Raw genomic sequence first — 20,299 nt, forward strand, 5'->3', positions numbered from 1 at the left:
AACGGAGTTATAATTATAAAAGAGTTGGGGGAAGATCCAAAAACATTGTCGGGTGTTTGGGTGCGAGTTTTTGATCCGGTTCCCCCATAATCCGTCCGTTTAGTGAAATGGATCCAGTTTCTGTCTAGGTTTTCAACCAACGGGTTTCGGGTTCATGTCTAAGTTGACTGGTTCATGTAACCAAACAGGCCCTAAACTTTTCTCGATTGATGTTAGATTCACTTTTAGTTTGGATATTGGTTTAGGTAGGGGTTATTTGATAACAATAATAGTAGTGTTAATCTCTTCAATCAAGATTTACAACTAATGAAGATATTAGGTTCTTAAATAATCTTTTAAAAAAAATTAATTCATTGAGATTAATACGTGATATTAACAATATGCATTAATGATGTCAAAGTGTTAAGAAAACCAGTAATATGGGAGCAAACCGTATCATGGAACAAGACAAAGATTTGATTTCATATGTTATTTTTCTATGCCAATTTTGGTGTGTAGCTTAAATCATTGTTATTAAACTGACTTAGTGCTATAAAAGAGGAATATAAATTACCACTCCTGGATGAGTACCTGCAAGGAAAAAAATGAAAAAAATCGACAGAATGACCTAATTATCCTCTAAGCAAATTAGAAAATCAATTGAGATAAGAAAGTTGTGGATCTAACGGAAGGGTGAATAAGGTTTTTCTTCTTCTTCTATTTTATTTTATTATTTTCTTTCAGAAATTGATATCTTTATATTAGAAGGTGAAGACTATTATATATACTAAAATAAGGAGATTTTTATTTGCAGCAGCTACTGTTGATTGCTGCCAATGGTGGTGATCACGCCTGATAATCAAACACGGGAGTTTTACTTGTAAATATATATTTATTTAATTTTTACATTTTAAGGATTTAAAGTTTACTAATTTATAAAATTAGACCCCTCATTTATCCGACTCCCAAATCCCTATGTGGGGACCAGACTTATGGGAAACCAAAGCACTCCGGTGACATAATGATCTCACTGTTAAAAGGACTCAAATTATGGATACCTCCATCTTCCTCTTCAATTATAAACCAACCTTGGGAGGAACCACAACATCGACCATATGTTTCAAGTAAATTTACCGTCAAAATGTTCATATGATTGAGACTAGAAAAGTGAAGTTGCTAACTAGCACTTGTGGGATGATCAAGCTTTTCTAAAGAAATCATTATACAAGGGAGCTTAGGAAATTGATACGGTTGTCCTTTATTGGCGTCATGAGCCATTGATCTCCACGGTTTATAAATAACACCCATACATTGAAAGCTCACCTTACCCAACATTTGTACTATCAAGTTGAAGACTTCTATTGAAAATTCACCTTACCTAACACATGTGCTATCAAGTTGAAGACTTCCATTGAAGTGCAGCTATATGGTTAGTCAAGCCTCTAGTTGACAACAATCCACACTTTTTATTGTGGAATTTGGTCGAGTAATGGTCTCACACAAAAGCAGAGAAGGCATCCTTCAAGCACTTGAGAGAATAAATGCCAAAATTGCAAACAAACAATGTTTGAACTCCTGAGAATCGAACTCATTGGAATGTAGTGAGATCATTATGTCACCGGAGTGCTCTGGTTTCTCAAAAGCTTGGTCCCAAGTCATGGGGATTTGACCGGACAAAATGAAATAGGAATTTAGGAGTCGAGTAAATGAGGGGTCTTATTTTGTAAAATAGTAAACTTTAAACATTTAAAATGTAAACATAAAGAATAGTATTTATAAGTAATCCCTCACTATTTGATTCTCAATCATTTGATTTTATTTTAATTACGTGGCGGTAGCAGTTGCAAATAAAAATCCAAAATAAGGGGTTAAAATCTTCTATAGTGACCAATGTAGCGGATGGCCGCTACCAGGGAGCCGCCACGTGTTTCTTAACATATCTCAACCATTCAATAATTTTAAGTAATCAGTCCCTGTTAAACTGGTCTAGTTAAGATGGTTCATCGATAAAACCATTGGATGAAACCTCGATCGACTCACAAACCCTCGTCTCCACCCTCTTCCCACAACTTCGCCATCATCGATTCCGGCAGGCATGCATTCAGTTGCTGGAATCATCATACTGGAATCAAAGTTGCTTGGCTTTTGTCCCTCTCATATAGTAATTTGTCTACTTTTCTAGAATCCGTGGCTTTTTCCAAGGCTCAAATGTGCTTGAAAATAATAATAGACATAAGGTCTAGTGGAATTTTCAAGAGGATCATTGTCAAATGCGTAGTTAGATGATGGGTAAAATTGATGAAACCGCTTTGGTTGAGAAAAAATGTGGGTTTTGTATCGATTTAAACATCAAATTAGGTCCTCGGCTGGAAACTAAAGGATCTGAAAATCCCATGCCAGTGGTAAGGTTTCATAAGTAATTTATCTGTGGTCTTAGCCGATGTTTCAATGATTGCAATAAGTTTTGAAGGCAAATGTCATTTGGAGGAGGTTAGAAACTCAGAAGGTGATTTTGCGGTGACTTAAAGAGGTCGTCTGGTTACATGAGTCTAAAGATTTCAAATTTATAGAGACATAATTCATAAAATTAATTGTTTGGTTAATCTGAATCTGTGGATGAAATATTCGCTTTTATAATAGGTTTTCATACCATACCCATAAATCTATAGATTCATTTTTTTTGTGTAAAAATATGAATTTCTAGATTTCATGAATCCAAAGATTTTCACAACCAAACGGGTATAAATCTTGCATTCATGAATCTAGATATTTGAAATCCCTGGATTATGTAGCCAAACAAACCCTAATGAGGGTGCTTTCGAAAATCATAAAATCTGAAGTTTTGGAACCGTTGAGAGGCTTGTGAGTGAGAGCAAGTGATTTTTAGGTTTGGTTTGATCGTTGACCAGGATTTATTAAATTGGTTTAAAGATGAGTACAAGTGTACAATATTCAACTATTGAACGGTTGAGATAGTTGAACCTTCCCACGTGGAATGAGAGTAACTGAAGCTAACCGATTTTCTTCCAAGGTGACAAAAGCTCATTCTTAATCTAACTGATTATCTGGCATAATCTTCTACACATTATATTAGTCATATTAGCTTCTATCTCCTTCGTTCCGATCTTCTTCCCTTCGGAGCCAGAGAGTTCCACTGGTTTTCAACCATGGAACCCCAAAAACTCATCGTAAGCTCACCATCCTCCAAAGTGAAGCCCTTCCAGAGGTAGCTCTCTTTATGATTTGCTGTTAATTATAATCTGCTCTAGAGTCTAGGGCATCGACATTTATTTTTCTGGGTTCTGCTTTGTTTGCACTTTGTTAGAGACAAGTGCTTACTACCCAAGAGAGCATGAGCAGCAGCTCAAGGAAATCAGTGAAGCCACCATTCAACATTATGGTTTTTGGTGAGCCCAAACCTAAAAATACGACTTAATGAATTAAAAGCTGGTCGTAAAAAAGAGAACAATTTTGGTGAAATTTTAGGGATTCATTAATGTTGATTGTTTATCAGGTGTAACAATCCTACAGGGAATTGTAGGAAATTGAATTACAAAGGACTTGCATCCGAGAATGGTAGACAAAAATAAAATAAATTGGGTTCAGTTTGGTTTCATTTGGATAATGTTAGTGGTCTCAATTCGAATTAATTCGATCTGAATTCGATTAATTCTAATTAAAACCAACCCAAATACTAAGTAAACTTTTTACAAAAATTAAAATTTGGCCAATCATACTAGTTCACTTGCCCAGGTTTCTGCTCCGCAAGAAGAAAGAAAAGTGGATGTACTTTGATCTAGTGATGATTAACTATGAGTACCGCAGGAGCTAAATGCTAGTTCCTGCAGACGAGGAGCAGTTCTTATCGATGCTTTTGTAGATCATAAATGCCAAGAAGACCTTGGAGATCGGAGTTTTCACTTGTTCTTTTCTCCTTTGGAGTTTTCACATGTTCTTCTCTCCTTTTTACTGTTCTTGCATCGCCAGATGATGGTAAGGTAGGGGATTATCAAAGTTTAGTTACAAAAACTTTCTTTTCATTTTGAAATTTATTGAATCCTACCTTCCTTTATAGTTCCCTGGTAATGGATTGGTTCTGGGATTGGCCAAAGACATCTGTACCTGGAACCAAGGGAAGAAATTCTTTAAAGACATGTTAATTATATCATGATACTATTTGTCTTTGCAGATAACAGCAATTGATTCAGATAGGGAGGCTTATGAGACCGGTTTGCCACTCATAATTTCATACAGAAGGCTGGGGTGGAGCACAAAATCAACTTTATCAATTCGAATGCTATAACAGTTTTAGATGAAATGCTGGTCACCGATGTAAGAACTATCTCTGATACATGCACTTGCTGTGAATTTACATATGAATTGACATATCTCATATTACCCAACAACATTTATTTGAAGGCAGCATGCATCATCTTCATTTTGTAACTTTTGTAGGGTGGTGAGCATGTAATGGAGTTCTTTGACTTTGCATTTGTTGTTGCTGATAAACCTAATTACATCCATTAAAAAATCATGAGAAGTTAATGAAATTGGATGACAATACCCTATGGCATGGAACAGTCACTATTGATGGAGTGCAGGCCCCTGAGATTTTAAGGGATGAGAGGAGAGTAATCATGGATTTGAATACCTTCTTGGCCTCTGATCTTCGTATAGAAATGTCACAGATTTCTATTGGTCACCTTATGTAGACACATTCGATAATGTCAAAATTAAATATACCTTTTTTATAGACAGACTCAAATGTTAATTCACTCTTACTCTCATGTTTCAACTGGGAATGTAGATGTAAAGACACTACTTTTTATTCAGTTTGTGTTCATGTATAAAATCATCAGTTTTAAGAAAATGAAAATCTAAAAGCTATTCAAATCCATTCGAAAACCTACAGATTTAAATACAAATTATAGTATGGCTGGTTTGAATTGATCTGTTTACATACCTATGTGTTGATAACAGAAAATTACTTGGATGCACTGTCCTCTTTTTTCCTCTTATGACATGCATGTTCATGAATGCTACTACTGCACCCAAACTTACCTTTCAATTGCTTCCACAAGCTCTCCTTTCCTTTCTCCTTTCCTTTCTTTCTTTGGAAAGTGCTTCTCTGACCTATCGCAATCTCTTTCCTCATCTTATTACACTTCTCCTCCAATTCCATCACCCTTCCATTCATCTCCTCCATCTCTGTTCTCACCTCCTCTTCCTCACCCCTCGGCACTGTCACCTTCTCTTCCTCCCTTCTACACCTCTCCTCTAAACCCTGCATCTCATCAGCAATTATATTCCTCATCTGCAATTGCTCCACAAACAGTACTTGCACCACCACCTGCAGCGGCAGCCTCTCATTCGTCACTGCATGCTTACGTGCCGCTGCTGTCATACTATGGATATCCAACACACTGCATATCTCATCCTTCTCTGTTTCCGTCAGATAGGTATGCTTGTCCAAGTAGATATCTATGGCTCTGTACATCCCATCAGCATTTCGTCCAGTCTTGTGTGAAGCTGCAACGGATATCCCTGCTAATAAAGATATAAATGTATCTTTTTGCATATCAATATCCCCTGCAACCTCTGCCAAAAACTCATCCATTAGTTCTGCAACTATGATGAGGTCTTTTTCAGATGGATAATTCTCACAGAAGTAGTTCAAAATTCTCATAACACTTTGTGTGTCATACTGCATTTCTCTTGCATAACTTTGACAAGGAATCAAGAGATCTTCTACAGTGGCTTCATCAAGTTGTTTCCCAATCCTAAATTCAAACCCATTTATGCAGCGAGAGCCAGCATGCAAGGTAATTGCTGCTTGTAGCATTTCAGACAGTAACTTGCAGGGTATTAAGCTTCTTTTATCAGGCAACAGCCTCTCCACAACTTCAATAACTTCTCTCTGAGAGACCATCTTCATATGCCTAAGAACACCTGACTCTCCGCAACTTGTGAAAGCCCACTTCTTCGCATACTGGAAAAGTGACCCAGCAACATAATCTGATCGAACACCGTGCTGGACCATGGCCAACATGATAAGTTTATAGAGACACAGAGGGAATGTGTTCAAATCTTCAAATTCACGGTCATGAACAAAAAGCCGCCTCTTAACCCTTCTCAATCCATTGTCGTTGTTGTTGCCATCAATCTCGTACTGTATCGATCCACCAAGAAGGGTGGGATCTGTAAGTGCCTTCTGGGTGAGTGAATTTAAACAGTCATCGACCAAACCAAGGTTGGAAGCCTGCATAAGAACATGCTCTGATGCTCTAAAAGCCTTAATGGTTTCATTCCAGCTGCAAAGGACCCTCCACTTGAAGAAGGCAAGGGACTTGTTCAAGAGGTTATTGGGGCAGTGAGCTTCTGTCATCTCTAGATAGGAAGCAAGAGATATAAGAGGGATAACAATGCTTGCAGAAAATTTTGGTTCATGACCATCGAAGAATCCTGCAACTAGCTCAAAGGTTTCGGGGTCACCAGGGATATCAGGGAGTGAAAGCAAAGGCTTCCTCTCATGTTGGCTTTCCTTGCTTAGATGTGCTAGCTTAGCTGATTTTGCAACCACAAGATCCTGCATGTATAGATGTTAGGAAAGAAGATGAAAAAACAGAAGGATATAACGTAGTAGCAAGTGGTTGTCACTTGTCCGTTTGTGTTTTATATTTGTTCTTACCCTGTTTAGCCTGTAGATCCTACCATGCACATGAAGTTTGAGACCAGGTGATGTAGAAACAAAATTCCTGAATCCAACAACAATTGAAACCCCATCCAAATTCAGATCTCAATTGAACAATCAACAAAGAAACCGATATAACCGTGAAATTATCATATTCCCAGAGGGGAGAACCGAATCAAAATGATTATCTGGGCATTTTACTTCTCTTGCTTTCCTGTGTTCTGTGGTCTAGGATACTTAACTTTTAGAACCTATTGATGCATAAATGGGTTCAGTGCGTCCACATCTGCTTGTCTAGTTGAATTCAGTGTTAAAAGATTACAGTCTAAAATCTTCCGAGAAGGAACATCAAAATCTAAAGTAAATTGAAAACAACTAATACTCACAAGCTTATGAACTATTCAATTTGGTTGGACTTTATTTTAAAAGCAAGAGATTCAAACACAATGGGAAGATCTTACCATGTTCTCATATTAATTTTTTCTAGTTGCAGAGTATAGAAAGAGAAAGCTTCTCTGAGAAGGTTGGAAGCAGAAACAAAAGATTCAAACAATGACAATGGGAAGATCTTACCTTGTTCCCATATTAATTTTCTATATGTTGCAGAGGATAGAAGAGGAGAAATCCTCCTGCGGAGTTGGGATGAGATAGAGAGAGAAAGAGATGCTGAAGAGTAATGACGAAATAGATGGAAGTTGGTTATTTCAAAGAGGAGTTCTACTGGACTACTAACTGAATCTAAGCATCTCTATTCAATTATAACTCTTTGAATATTTAAACTTTTTAATTCTTAATTTACACTTTCTTTATCTTTAAATAAATCTACTATTGTTTTATTAATAGTAATCCAAACTCCTGGCCTTATTTCCATTTTTTCTAAAACAATAATTCGAACTCTAATTACAATTTATCATAATAATTCCAGCTAAACCTAATTCTCATAAATTATTAACCAAAAAGTGTATTCCAAACAAGTTTATCCTAATAATTCCAGCCAAACCTAATTCTCTTTTACCCAAAGAATTTTTTTTTTATCCTAAACTATATTTATTTATTCCAAAAATCTAAAACCCATTTGAAAACTCATTTAGTGTTTCTATTTAAAAGAACATCACAAACATTTCATGATGTTTGTGCTTCAAGAAATACTTTTAATGGCGATTGATAAAATTGTATGACTTGTATCTATGCATTTTCAGTATTTGTAGACTTTTGATAAAAATTACTTCTTGAAACGTGTCCATTCTTTCAATTCAAGGAAGCTACCCGTTCCCTCTATAGTCTTTTCCAAGCTCTTAAGTAAATACAATAGGACAACCATTACTTGTCTTGCATAAAATATACTGACATGATTTGATGGGTGCAAATTAAAAAGAGAATCTTACCCAAAAAAAAATCAGAAAATCATATCTCACTGTTCAAACTTATCTCCTTCATGTTTGATTAGATGGAACCTGACAACAGAAAGAAAGATGATCTTCAGCTTAATTCAATGGATGTTGCTGGTGGATGAACCGATAGCTTGAGTAAACAATTATACCTGTGATGGAATTCGGATCATCACCCCGTTGGTGAGCACTGAAGGTTTTATCACCACAAAATCAGTGGGTCCTATAGTTAAAAAATATTAAAAAAAAAACTCCCATCACCCAACCCTGGGTTCCCGTATTTAGGGGTGGTTTGTGCTCCCCCGATGGGGTGTCGCAGATCGGGACTCCCTGTGATGCTAGATTGTGGCTAACAGATGATAGATGATACCTTAGGGACTTAATAGATTGAAAAGAAGATGCCTGTTGGTGGAAATTGAATGTTATGTTAAACTTCTTCTTGCTCTCTTTCTTTTCTTTTCTTTTTCTTTTTCTTTTTATTTTTATTTTTTGGTTAATCCAATATTGTTGACTTAGTGAGTTATTGTTTTAACAGCAAAATTGTCCCGCATGGCCCTCCGTCTTGTCCATCAGATAGGTGACATGTAAATTTGTTCAATTGCAACTATAGAAAGAAATCACGTCTTTGGGAACAAGCTAATTTCACTTAAAATCACCCTGCAACCATTTTTGCTTATAGAAACTAATGAAACAACAAATAATTGTTGTGTCAAATTTGGTTATTGAGAATTGAAAAACAGACAAATTTCTATTTTTGATTAAAAAATAATCTAATACAAATGTTTTTGTTTTTATCAGTAATCATCCTATTTTTTCACATTTTTATTTTTTTTAATGTGTCTGCTATTCATTTTAAATCTTCTTTTTGTATTAGTGAAAGTTGCTTATAATAATCTAAATGCATATTAATGGTATAATCGTAAACATGCATTATTTTTATGAAAACTCTATCATTTCTCATTTTTCTCACTTCCAATCTCTAACATTCCGTTCTCAACCTCTTTTTCTTTATGGGCCAATTTCCATTCTCAAATTTTTAATTAAATTTTCATTTTGACATATCAAATTTATTTTTCATTACATAATTTATTCTCTATAAAATGCTCCAAATTAGTTCTTATTTTTTTAACAAAAAATAAAATGACTTATTGAAAAAATAGGGAGAGAACTGATTAAAATAAGCCAAAAATATGTTTATCAAACGGTTTTTCGTTAAAAAAAATTATTTTTCGAAACACATAACACTAGAAACAGTTTCTGGTGCATTATCAGAACCCCAGGTTTTCATTTTAAAAATCTAATATTATGTCTATTTGCAATAATGCAAAATCAAATATGACTAGATTTTTTTGTATTAATTATCATTCTCTATTAGGCCTATTTAAAATAAATAAGTACAAGAATTCATCATTGGTAAAGAATGAAAAATGGTTTGGTGAATTTTGTTGAAAATAAATTATTGAATGAAAAATAAGTTTGATATGTTAAAATAAAATAAAATTGTTAGAAAATGATATTGAGAAAATGAGAAAAGAAAGAAAAAATATGATTTTTATAAAAGAATGTGTATCGATTATTTACCCTCATCTAACTATAAAATTTCAAATAAACTGCACACAAATGAAGAAAATGAAATTCGCACCATAATCCATAATAAACTTTTTAATAGACAAAAAATTTATTATAGATTTTGGAGGCTTTTTTATTAATTTAAATAAAAATAAAACTCCTAATAAACACCAAATATTTTAAACTAATTAAAAGTTTTCATAATTGAAAATGATAATTGATACAATAAAGAGCCTAAAATTTATGATAATTGAAATTTAAAAATAATAGATAAATATCAATTAAAAAACACTTTTTATAATAACAGTCTTCTATGGATGTAACTCTTTCATAACCAAATGATTTTCAAAGACAGTCAAAATTCTGCATATACCAAATACTTATAAGTTATCATGAAAAAGGCCTAATTATATATATGTATATATATTAAATTTTTTTATTTATTTGTTATTTTGTGTTTTGGTTAATTTTCACATGTTATGTAAAATTCTATACAATTTTAATCTCATTATGTTTTTTTTGGAAGTTGAGTTTCATTTGGGCCAGTTTATCCGCACCTTGATTACATCCTCAGAGAGACACTGTTTGCAAGGATCGAATCCATGACCTCTTTGCTAAGAAGTCTGGATCTCTACACTCTACCAATCATGTATTAATTAATTTTGACCTCATTTCCATTTGAAATTATTAACAACGTTAGTTATTATGTATTTTGGGTTTTTTTTTTGTTTGTTTTTTGTCTGAGGTTTATCCAAGCCTGCTTGTGCATTCCTTGATTACATCATCAGAGGCATTAGAGGGAGCTTTGTCGTCCACAAGAGTCAAACCCATAACCTCGTTTTTTAACTGATAAATAAAGAAAATATATTATTTATGAATCCCGTTAATGCAAATTTCGACATGTTATAAAATGAAATGTTTAATTACAAGACGATGATCTACAATGTAATGGACTCATGGGTCCCACTAGGTCTAGGAAACTAGGGCGTGAAGCTATCGATTGGCATATTGGTCATGAGTATTGTCCATATCGGGTATTTTATTTTACTAGCCAATAAATTGCAGAACAATCCAATAGAGATGTATATGGTATTTGCTTATATGACTTATATATCAAATATGAATACACATCAGCTTAGTATTGTACCGTAACGTTTCGTAGAATACTTTAAACCTGGAACAAAAAAGTAACTACACCTCAATGCCTCATGGTCACCGTCACAGACGTATTTCGGCCACGTATTTCATAAAAAAATCTGGAGTTGGGCTTGGCAATTGGCATCAGCTTCTTTTGCTCTCTTCTCTCTTCTCTCTTCTCTCTTCCGCTTGATATTTACTTGTTCTTGGTACTTGTCCTTCAAACTCTATCACCCTCGATTTCTCCCATCAACCAGATTCGCCAAATCTTATTCTTATCCCTCTAATAATTGTTATTTGTTTCTCTCTCTTCCGTTCTTCAGTTCATTGCTCTCTGTAATTTCCTAATTCTCGACTCCTTAGATCATGTGTGTGGACGAGGAAGAAATGGCAGGGGAAAGTAAGGAAAACCAAGAGAAGACTTGGGAAGGTTTCTTAAATTCCAGCTTGCAGAATTGGGTACAGGATTCACCTTCGCCGAGGAGTAACTCTAATCTGTTTCCTTCTGGAAATGATTGTCTCTTCTCCAATTCATCTCCTGTAAGAGCTTCAGATGTTCTTCACCTCCCCCCACCCCCTTTTTTATTTGGCCACTCGCACATAGTAAAACGAAGAAAAAATTGACGAACCCAATTAGCAGGACTAGTGAATGCCGCCGATGGATTTCCGTTTAGCTTTTTTCACGGCTTACTTTTCTGGGTTTAGTACTTACAATGGGTTTTAAGTTTGTTGCTCTTCATTTAATTTGATTCTTCACTTAATTGTCATTGATTTAGTTTCCCCTCTTATCATTTGAAGCTACTTTAAGAATAATTTTGACCCTTCATTTTTCCCCCTACGTTTTCATTTCACTGAAGCTATTGCAGCATTGCTTGTTCCTCTTCTTCCCTGTTATTCTTTAGTCATTCTTTTTGTGTTTATGTCATTGTCTCCTTTTTTTTGACTGGTCATTTCCTTGTTAAGGTACTCTTTCTAGCGGATTCTTCCAGTTTCCTTCTTGTGTCGGTCTCCTCGAATTTCTGGGCTTTAGGTAATTCAGAATTAAGGGAAAAAAATTAACCAGGTTATAGTTCTCTAGTGAATTCATTTGTATGAATATTTATGAGTTCGTTGAGATTCAGAAAAAATAGCTGAAAGTCTACTCTTATATTATTTTATTTTTCTGCGGAGGGTAGAGCTGAATTTGAAGAAGACTCAAATACTAGATTATTCATTGAATTGTTCAATATATGTCAGATGGTGAATGTAGGAAATTCTTCCAGAAGTCTTCCCAGTATGATAAATTTTGAAACTTCTACCATTGTTTTAGTTTTCAACACTAACCCTTATGCTTTTTTAATCTCATATTATCTTTGGTACTCAGCAGCTCGAAAGCGTTTGTGAGGACAAAGTGGTTGCAGATGTTAAACAAAACAATTCAGGGAACTTTGTCCCAGCTATTCGGTCAGGGGAATGGGCTCATATTGGAAGCCGCGATCACATGGAGGATACCCATGTCTGCATTGGCGACCTGGCTAGGAAATTTGGCCATGATTTCCTTGACAAAGAGGCTATTTCCTTATTTGGTGTAAGTGCTTTGTCTAATCTACCTAAGTTGATTCTTATCGATGATTTTGAGCCGAAACAAGTAGACAAGTTTCAGATATAGTGTCAAAAATAATTTGATTGGAAAAAGAGAAAATATGGCTGTTTGTCTAATTTCTTGAAGGTTACCTATGTTGATGAGCAACCAAAGTTATCTTACACTCAAAAATAGTTTAGAAAGAAGCTTTGAGAAGAAAAGGAAATCTAGTACTCTTAATTGGAGGATATATAACAAAATATGACAGGATTCAGTCTCTATATCCTTGAGCTGGCAAATGTGTCAGCAATTTGATATCTTTTATGGATAGTTCCGGTTCTTCTTCTCAAGAGTTATAAGAAGGTTAGCTTAGTGGGTGTCCCCCTGTCTACCCACTAAATAAAGATGCCAACGGCCATCTATTCATAATCCATATAACCGGAAGCTGAAATTGCAATGACTTTTTCTTCACTTTAAAGACAGTAATTTTGCATTTAATGATGGACTTATTGAAAGAAGAAGAGAAAAATAGGCAGAGATGAAGCAGCCTGTGGTCCTCTTTTTGTGTAAAGCATCTTATTATTAAACATCCCCTACTGGGTATTCTGTGCAGAGTAAGACATCTGATAATGAAATTTGTTTGAACTCTTGCAGGTATTTGACGGACATGGAGGGAAGGGTGCCTCGCATTTTGTACGTGACACTTTGCCGAGGGTCATAGTGGAGGATGCAGATTTTCCTCTGGAACTCGAAAAGGTCGTTATGAGGTCATTTATGCAGACAGATGCTGCATTCGCAAAAAGATGCTCCCTGCAGTCTGCCCTGTCTTCTGGCACAACTGCTCTTACTGCAATGATATTTGGGAGGTCAGTCACCCATCCGTACTGCTCATTGGGCACTTCTGCTCTTCAAATTTGTGCACAAGCAAAATAGGGAAACATGTATATAATTAAAGAAAATAATGAGACACCAAAATTGTGACTGAGAAAGAGGAAATGTAGCATTAAGTTCAATTTACTAACCCTTCTGATATTGTTCGGACAGATCTCTGCTAGTTGCAAATGCTGGGGATTGTCGGGCTCTGTTGTCACGTGTTGGAGTTGCCATAGAAATGTCAAGGGATCATAAACCCTGCTGTATAAAGGAAAGGAAGCGCATTGAATCCTTGGGTGGGTTCATTGATGATGGTTATCTGAATGGAGAATTGGGTGTAACCCGGGCTCTTGGGAATTGGCACCTTGAAGGTATGAAGGAAACCAGTGAGCAAGGAGGACCTTTGAGTGCTGAACCAGAACTGAAAATGATTACACTCACCAAAGAGGATGAGTTCTTAATCATTGGTAGTGATGGAGTGTGGGATGTATTTTCAAATCAAAATGCTGTTGATTTCACTAGGGGGAGACTCCAGGAGCACAATGATGTGAAGCTGTGCTGTAAGGAAATGGTGGAGGAGGCAATAAAGCGAGGGGCAACAGACAATGTAACAATTGTGTTAATATGTTTCCACTCAGACAGACCTCCCCGTTACCTGGTGCAAAAGAATAAAGTTAGAAGGTGTATATCCGCAGAGGGGCTGCACACTCTTCACAGTCTCAGATGTCTTTAGGAGATAAGTGATGTATGGTAGCTGATCAATTAGTTACTCTCTAGAGTTGATGTTTCTTATACGAGAAGTAAATTGTTTTTACTTTTTTATTTTTCTTGGTATTGGACCTATTGGTATGAGAAGTGTAAGCAATTTTCTCTGTGGCACTTTTCAGATCATCAATTTCTTAAGCTTTATATTCTAAATTCTATACAATCAGAACGCTTTTATAGTTTAGAGGGTAATATTTGACTGGCCAGCTACCGGTTGATTAGGGAACTGTTGCATTCAGGATTTGGATTTGATTTCCGATGAGGCAGTGACTTGAAACATTACCTCTCTTTGGATTGTCCAGTTCAAATGCAGTAGCTCAACAAAGGGGAAATAAGTTTGTCCAAGGCTCTAAAGTCCATGATTCATGTGATTGTCCAGTCATCTACCTGCATTTCATTTTAAACCATGCATTCGCGGTGGGATTGTTGTCATAATCAGGCCAAACAATCAAGGGCTGGACGCACACTCTAGTGTATTACCTCCGATGAAATGTTCTCCTCATTGAGCATCTTTTCGCTCCTCATTCACGGCCAACACCCAGAGATCCTACTCCTACCATCATCCTTCGTAAAAGAGCATCAATGTATGAGGAAAGGCTGTTACCAAGTTTTGAGTACAGAATTAACAGGTTGCAGGCCTGGACCAGGAAATCTTGCTGTTGTACTATAGAAAATTTAGGTGAAGTTTGTCGGATGCAGTTGTGGTTCTGCACCTAACTGATGAGATTCAGGTGGCGGTTTCCCCATGGCAGAAGATGGAAATCAGAAAACTTCCAGCATAGCCTAAAAACCTGCTGATTAATGAGGCCCTTGAAATGTGTTCCATTAAATGTTAGCCTTATTGCCTCATTGAAGAGAATAAAAAAGGTACTACATTAACAATGAATGCGAGCATAACTGAAACAATCTGACTCTTTCTTCCGTTGTTCCTGGAAAATAAGATGGATTATAGCCACTCTATAAAGGCTTTCAGTCCATTCTTCACACATTTCAAGAATTTTGTTAATTGAGTCCAACTATTACCTTGGACAGAAAAGGATGCTTGTCACGGATATGTCAATATTGAAGCCACGATCAACTCCTATTTCAATGGTGGGTTGTTTCTGCAACCGTTCATTTAGCTTTTGCCCAGCTCTATGTTGACGGCTCATGGACCCAGGAAGATGGTACAGGGGGACGTGGATGTATTCTGTGGGATGAACAGGGAATTTTCTTGGCAGCGAAGACAACCGCATGTAGGAGTGTATGTGTTATTTCTGTTAAGTCCATCAGGGATGGCATGTTGCTGATGAAGTCTCTTGCAGTGCCCAGGCTTTTGATTTCTTCCAATTGCCGATCGGCAGTAGATGTTCTCTCTGTAAAGTCTCAAAGCCTCGATTGGGTTGGTATAGGCATGGTGAAGGAGATCAGAAAATTTAGTTCCTGTTTTTCTTTTGTAGGTTCTCGTTTTGTTAATAGGAACCAGAACACTTTTGACGATTTTCTTGCTCAAGGAGCACCAATCTTACGGTTGTTCAGGGTCCGGAGGGATACACCCCCTTTGTTTTTGATTGGCAACTCTTACATGGCCTCCAGAAACTTTGGTATGGAGGGCTTTTTACAAATTCCAATTTTGACCAAAAAAAAAAAAAAAAAAAAAGTTTTTGTCAGCTGCATACCAGAACTAGGCAATTTGAGGTAAGTTGATATTGATGACAGTTTAGTGACTGTATAAAACAAAGCAAGAAGGCAGTAGTTTCCTGTACATTTCTATTTCTTCAATATACCTTACTCAGTGAAGAGAAGAGTCTAGCTTGGTTAATTTCTCCACCATCTGATTTTCTGCTGATGCTCTCACATTTCAATTCATCAACAAAAGCTATTTCAACTTTCAAGGACTTGCTTTGGCAGATAAAGTATCTTAGTAAGCTGGATTAGATCGTTTGTACTGATTAACAAATCCATACTTCACATTTCCAGACATATTAGGAGCACTCTGTATGCTGTTTGATATATTTTTGACTAAATGCTCATCTTAACCTGCTCTGTTCCATTTTCCTTATGCCTGTCTCTATTCTTTTTTCTTGTCTTCTTAATTTGGGGTTGGGGGCAGCTGTGAAGTTTACATTCCTGAAACAACAGAGGACGGTGGTATCTTTTCAATGTCCAACAAGTTGGAAGAAATGCTTGTGCGCCACTGATCTACCTATCCAAGACTTAGGTTTAAAACCAAAGATAAATGGACAATTGGACATACAACTTGGAATTGTTACTGTTACATGAGCATGGAACTCTGAAAATCTATTCAAGCCCACCTTTTTTATTTGAGTAATTCATGATATAGATTGAAATTATATACTTTGCATATACAGTAATAAACTTGAGGAACTAGGACAGAGAAATGCAATCATATGCAACCATTTCACACACAAAAAACAGAACCATACTAGGGCCAATTTTCACCCACATGAAATATAGCCATCAGCATCCAAATTTAATAACCTTAATCTTTTTACTTGCAAAGGCAGCAGGGACTTCAAATGGAGAGATTTTGAATAAGCAAATAGAAGTAGCTACCCAGTAATGAAGGATATATTTTTCAAAAAGAAAAAACAATTTTCAAAAAAATGAGGGCATCAAGGGGACCAAATATCAACTGGTCCTGATCACTGGATGACTATATTATCGCTGCAAGAAGATACTACAAATAAATGCAAAACAATTATCTTCTTCCTGATTTTTAAGATGCAGATAAACAAAGAACAAAATCAGGGAATGGCCTTGCACTGCCACTCCCATTTGCCGATAGTGGAGGGCTGCTTAAGCTTATATTCCAGTATCCAACTTTTAGCCAACTCATACAAGTATGAGTTCTACACCTACAGTTTCAAGATTACTCCAGGGCACCGGAAATAGGGTGCATCTAGCATACCCTAATAGGTGGGCTTAGACTTTCTTCATGCCACTCAAACAAACAATGACCTATCCAATCACATGAATCTTGGCATATATCTTCAACCATCAAAATGAGATTAGGATTTTTTATTTCCTTTTTAGTAACTGAAATATTCTCCATGTCGAAAGTAACAATCGTCATGTACAGCAGCTGGTGGAGTGTTTCCACTTATTGCATAGATCTTATTGAAAAATGGAGCTCATGACAAAAGGAAACTCATGGTAATTGTAATAAGATACCTTACCTAAAATTGGTTAAAATAAGGCATAAAACAATTAACAGGTTCCACCTAGAAGATCTTGAAAGCATTAGTAAAACTCTTCCAACTAGAATTGAGGAGCCACCAGCATATTCAATCCAAACTAGAAGTTACCTTGAAAAAAGATGGGGGCGGGGGGGGCTTTGGAAGTGCAAAGCACCATCTAGATCACTTTGATGATTGTGATCCGAGTACCAGAATCCAACATAGCCGGATTGAAAGTGCTCATTAACCCAACTATGTCCTTCTCTTGAAGAATTCAAATAGCCATGGAGCTGAAGTTCAAAACGATGATTCAAAAGACCATGAAATTACAGAAAATGCTGTTAACCGAGAGTGCCATACTGTGTAACCACAAAGGGACTGCCTCTACAATGGACACAGTCTCTTCTTTCTTCTTATTTCGCTTTCATAGCTGTATTATTAGGGAGTCTGTTTAGCAAATCTTTGTTTTCTAAATATAAATGATCAATGATCTATGTTTTCCAAGTCTAAATATAAATGATCAATATACTATGTTTTCTATCCAAAGAAAGTATTGGAAAGGGGGGATACTAATATCAATAGCTAAACTCTCTGGTAACCTCCCACCTGGTTTTCTCCTTTCACATTTCTGGTTTGTCTTACAGTTTTATTTTCCAAAAACAAATGACCAACAACCAGTGGAAGCAATTCAACACATTGTTCATAAATTTATAAAACAGGGAAGAAAAAAAAGAGAAGGCATATTCAGATCAAAATAAGAAAAAGAATAGGAATCCCAAGTAATAAGAATATTCTGGTAACCTATTCTGGTCAAATAGGTATAGTTACAGGAACTTCAAATGCTGATAATGCCACAGTAGAAGATCACTACACATGTTACAAGAGTGTGTCGCCGCTCCCAAATAAAATAGGAGAAAAATGAAGAAATTCATTTGTAATGTTGTACACATTTTACAAGTATAACTACATATCAAAGTTTAGCTAAGTGTGAAGAATGAGAGAACAAGAGACATACATGAATGTTGACCAAGCAAAAAAGAAATTTTCTCACCTCACTGACATGCTTTCCCAAAACCATTTCCCCTCAGTCAACAAGCCAGTAAGCTCAGCTCGTGCAAGGCGAATCAAGAATAAGACCGCAAGAAGAATAGCAACAATAAGCATAAAAAATACGCTGTTCCATCCTGCAGAGGAAACATATCCCGTCAATACAGGACCCAGAGCTGCCCCAACCGAACCAGTACCATCTATAATGGCGGTCACTGTAGCGAGAGCATTGGAATTGCCTTTGATCAAGCTCTGTGTTCCCAGATCAGCAGAAACGGCGGTTGTAATTAAAGAGTATGGACCATTCACAAGCAATCCACACAGAAACATCAACCCAATACTGGAGTGCATAGAGATGCTTCCATAAGTTCGATATAAAATAAGAGCTGGGACTGAGAATATCAAGAATGTAACTGAAGTAATTGCACGAGCCTCAATCCTATCAGAAATATATCCTGCCAAAATCCCTCCAAATACTCCTCCAACATCAAATATTGTAGAAAGCATTCCAGCAGTTCCATGTGATAATTGCACGCCAGCAACAGCTTCAATGCCAACATTAATATTTCATCAATTAAAACCAAAAGTTCTACAATCAAAGACAAAAACTTCAATTCTAATAATTCTACTGGGTAGTGTAAGCTTAAGCATACCTGTGTGCCTTATATAGAAGGGCAACCAGTACAGAAAAGTATAAGCGACAAGCTTGGAAAAGAAGAGACAGAACGCATACGGAGCCACCCCAGGCAATCTCCATGCCTCAAAGAATCCAATCGCAGGAGCAGAATCAGGAGATCCAGACTGAATAAGACTTTCTTCTTCCCCTCTGATTTCTTCTTGAGCTGTCACATTTTCAGCATCTGATATCATCTCTACGTCTTCTATAGCGGATTCAAGCCCTGCATCTTCCGGAGACACGATGAGGAATAGGAAAACCACTACTCCGACCACAATGATGAAAACTCCAGGTAATACGAAGGACCAACCCCAACCATATACTAAGACTGATGATGCAACTATCGAACCGAGAATATTACCAACCGAAGTTTGCGAATTCCATATACCCATTATGAGCCCTCTTTTCGATTTTCCAAACCATTTACTGACAACGGAGACAACACAAGGCCAACCCGTCGACTGAAACAATCCACTGATGATCTGAACCAGCAAGAAGAACCCAAAAGAATGAATCTTCCACCAATAAGCCAATCCAAAGACAATAGTAGAAATCCCACTAGCAAACATTCCAAATGAAAGAAAATATCGAAGATCGATCCGATCTCCAATATGTCCAGCAAAAAACATTCCGATCGAGTAAGCTGAGAGGAAAGCGAGATCGAGCTCACCCAACCTGTGAGGTCCATCTTCACCATCGAACGGAGCCCACCCTGTATCGATTGAGCTCGAATTCTTGTCTATTATAGCATCGCTCGATTGAACGTCTGGACCTAATACACTCTTGACGATGCTTTGAGGCTTCCGAGAGGCATGAAATGCAGCGTAGGCGGAGAAAGTGACGAGAAGCACTAGAGTCTGATAGAAAACTATACTCCTCCCAGAGTTTTGGGTCTTACATAGGAGCCTGAAACCGGGAGCTATGGTTCGAGGAATGGCTTCCATCTTTGACTTTCAGTTTAATGAAGACCTGAAAACGAAACATTAGCAAGTTCAGAGAATTCGAGCTCGGATCTTCCGTCGTTTCCGTGTATCCCTCCTCGTTGTTGGGTTTCTTCCTGTTTAGATCCTCTCAACGTTGTTCTGGCTCGATCAATTTGGCGAAGGCCGGCCAGACAAGTATGCAACTTCGATCTGCTCCCCATTTTCTTGATGCCTACGAAGTGCCGGCGTCTTTATATCTCAATCAAGACCCGACCGCATAGTGTGTACCGGCCGAGCCGTTTCCAATTGTGCTGTGACAGCCCACAGGACTGCATGTTAATCCCGGTTTTGTCTTTTCTGGCTTCAACTCTAGTGCAGCATGTTGCGTAGGGCTGTGTCTTCTTATTAGGCTTATTGAGTGCTATTGGATGGACCGGATCAAACTGGACTTAAACCAATAAAACCTTGATTCGGATTGTTTTGGTTGAGTTGCTGTCCTACGGCTCGTTAC

General features: G+C 36.8%; 3 protein-coding genes and 1 pseudogene across 5 annotated transcripts; 2 read left to right on the forward strand and 2 right to left on the reverse strand.

The window, feature by feature from the left end:
- The first annotated feature begins 2,264 nt into the window (after positions 1–2,264).
- On the forward strand, positions 2,265–4,704 carry LOC149025301 (caffeoyl-CoA O-methyltransferase-like; annotated as a pseudogene).
- Positions 4,705–4,942: 238 nt separating this feature from the next.
- Positions 4,943–7,254, reverse strand: LOC149025302 (BTB/POZ domain-containing protein At5g17580-like). The gene is given in 3 exon segments (XM_089143564.1): positions 4,943–6,565; positions 6,668–6,734; positions 7,244–7,254. Coding segments are annotated over 3 exon segments (1,701 nt in total).
- A 3,681-nt stretch (positions 7,255–10,935) lies between these two features.
- Positions 10,936–14,878, forward strand: LOC149025303 (putative protein phosphatase 2C 27). Of its 2 annotated transcripts, none has more exons than XM_089145524.1 (4): positions 10,936–11,304; positions 12,128–12,331; positions 12,980–13,191; positions 13,370–14,878. In XM_089145524.1, exons 1-4 carry the CDS (start codon positions 11,131–11,133, stop codon positions 13,929–13,931), a joined length of 1,152 nt encoding a protein of 383 aa, XP_089001650.1. In that variant the 5' UTR covers positions 10,936–11,130; the 3' UTR covers positions 13,932–14,878. The 2 variants fall into 2 exon arrangements, with proteins under 2 accessions (XP_089001650.1, XP_089001651.1); XM_089145525.1 differs by having other exon boundaries at positions 12,131–12,331.
- Positions 14,879–18,031: 3,153 nt separating this feature from the next.
- G3PP5 (Major facilitator superfamily protein) lies at positions 18,032–20,058 on the reverse strand. Of its 2 annotated transcripts, XM_089145521.1 has the most exons (3): positions 18,843–20,058; positions 18,429–18,734; positions 18,032–18,326 (listed from the first exon to the last, which is right to left on the reverse strand). In XM_089145521.1, exons 1-3 carry the CDS (start codon positions 19,807–19,809, stop codon positions 18,190–18,192), a joined length of 1,410 nt encoding a protein of 469 aa, XP_089001647.1. In that variant the 5' UTR covers positions 19,810–20,058; the 3' UTR covers positions 18,032–18,189. The 2 variants fall into 2 exon arrangements, with proteins under 2 accessions (XP_089001647.1, XP_089001646.1); XM_089145520.1 differs by having other exon boundaries at positions 18,032–18,734; positions 18,843–20,052.
- Positions 20,059–20,299: the final 241 nt, after the last annotated feature.

The sequence above is a fragment of the Hakea prostrata genome, chromosome 2, assembly GCF_041222555.1.
Source record: "Hakea prostrata isolate BN-2017 chromosome 2, UWA_Hpros_2, whole genome shotgun sequence".
Lineage (NCBI taxonomy): Eukaryota > Viridiplantae > Streptophyta > Magnoliopsida > Proteales > Proteaceae > Hakea > Hakea prostrata.

Bases quoted from the DNA above. Each gene is read 5' to 3' on its own strand.
- LOC149025303 (XM_089145524.1), top strand. From the start codon at position 11,131: ATGTGTGTGGACGAGGAAGAAATGGCAGGGGAAAGTAAGGAAAACCAA. The intron at 11,305-12,127 runs GTAAGAGCTTCA...TTTGGTACTCAG, and splicing joins TCTTCTCCAATTCATCTCCT to CAGCTCGAAAGCGTTTGTGA. The intron at 12,332-12,979 runs GTAAGTGCTTTG...GAACTCTTGCAG, and splicing joins AGGCTATTTCCTTATTTGGT to GTATTTGACGGACATGGAGG.
- G3PP5 (XM_089145520.1), bottom strand. From the start codon at position 19,809: ATGGAAGCCATTCCTCGAACCATAGCTCCCGGTTTCAGGCTCCTATGT. The intron at 18,735-18,842 runs GTATGCTTAAGC...TTGGCATTGAAG, and splicing joins CTTCTATATAAGGCACACAG to CTGTTGCTGGCGTGCAATTA.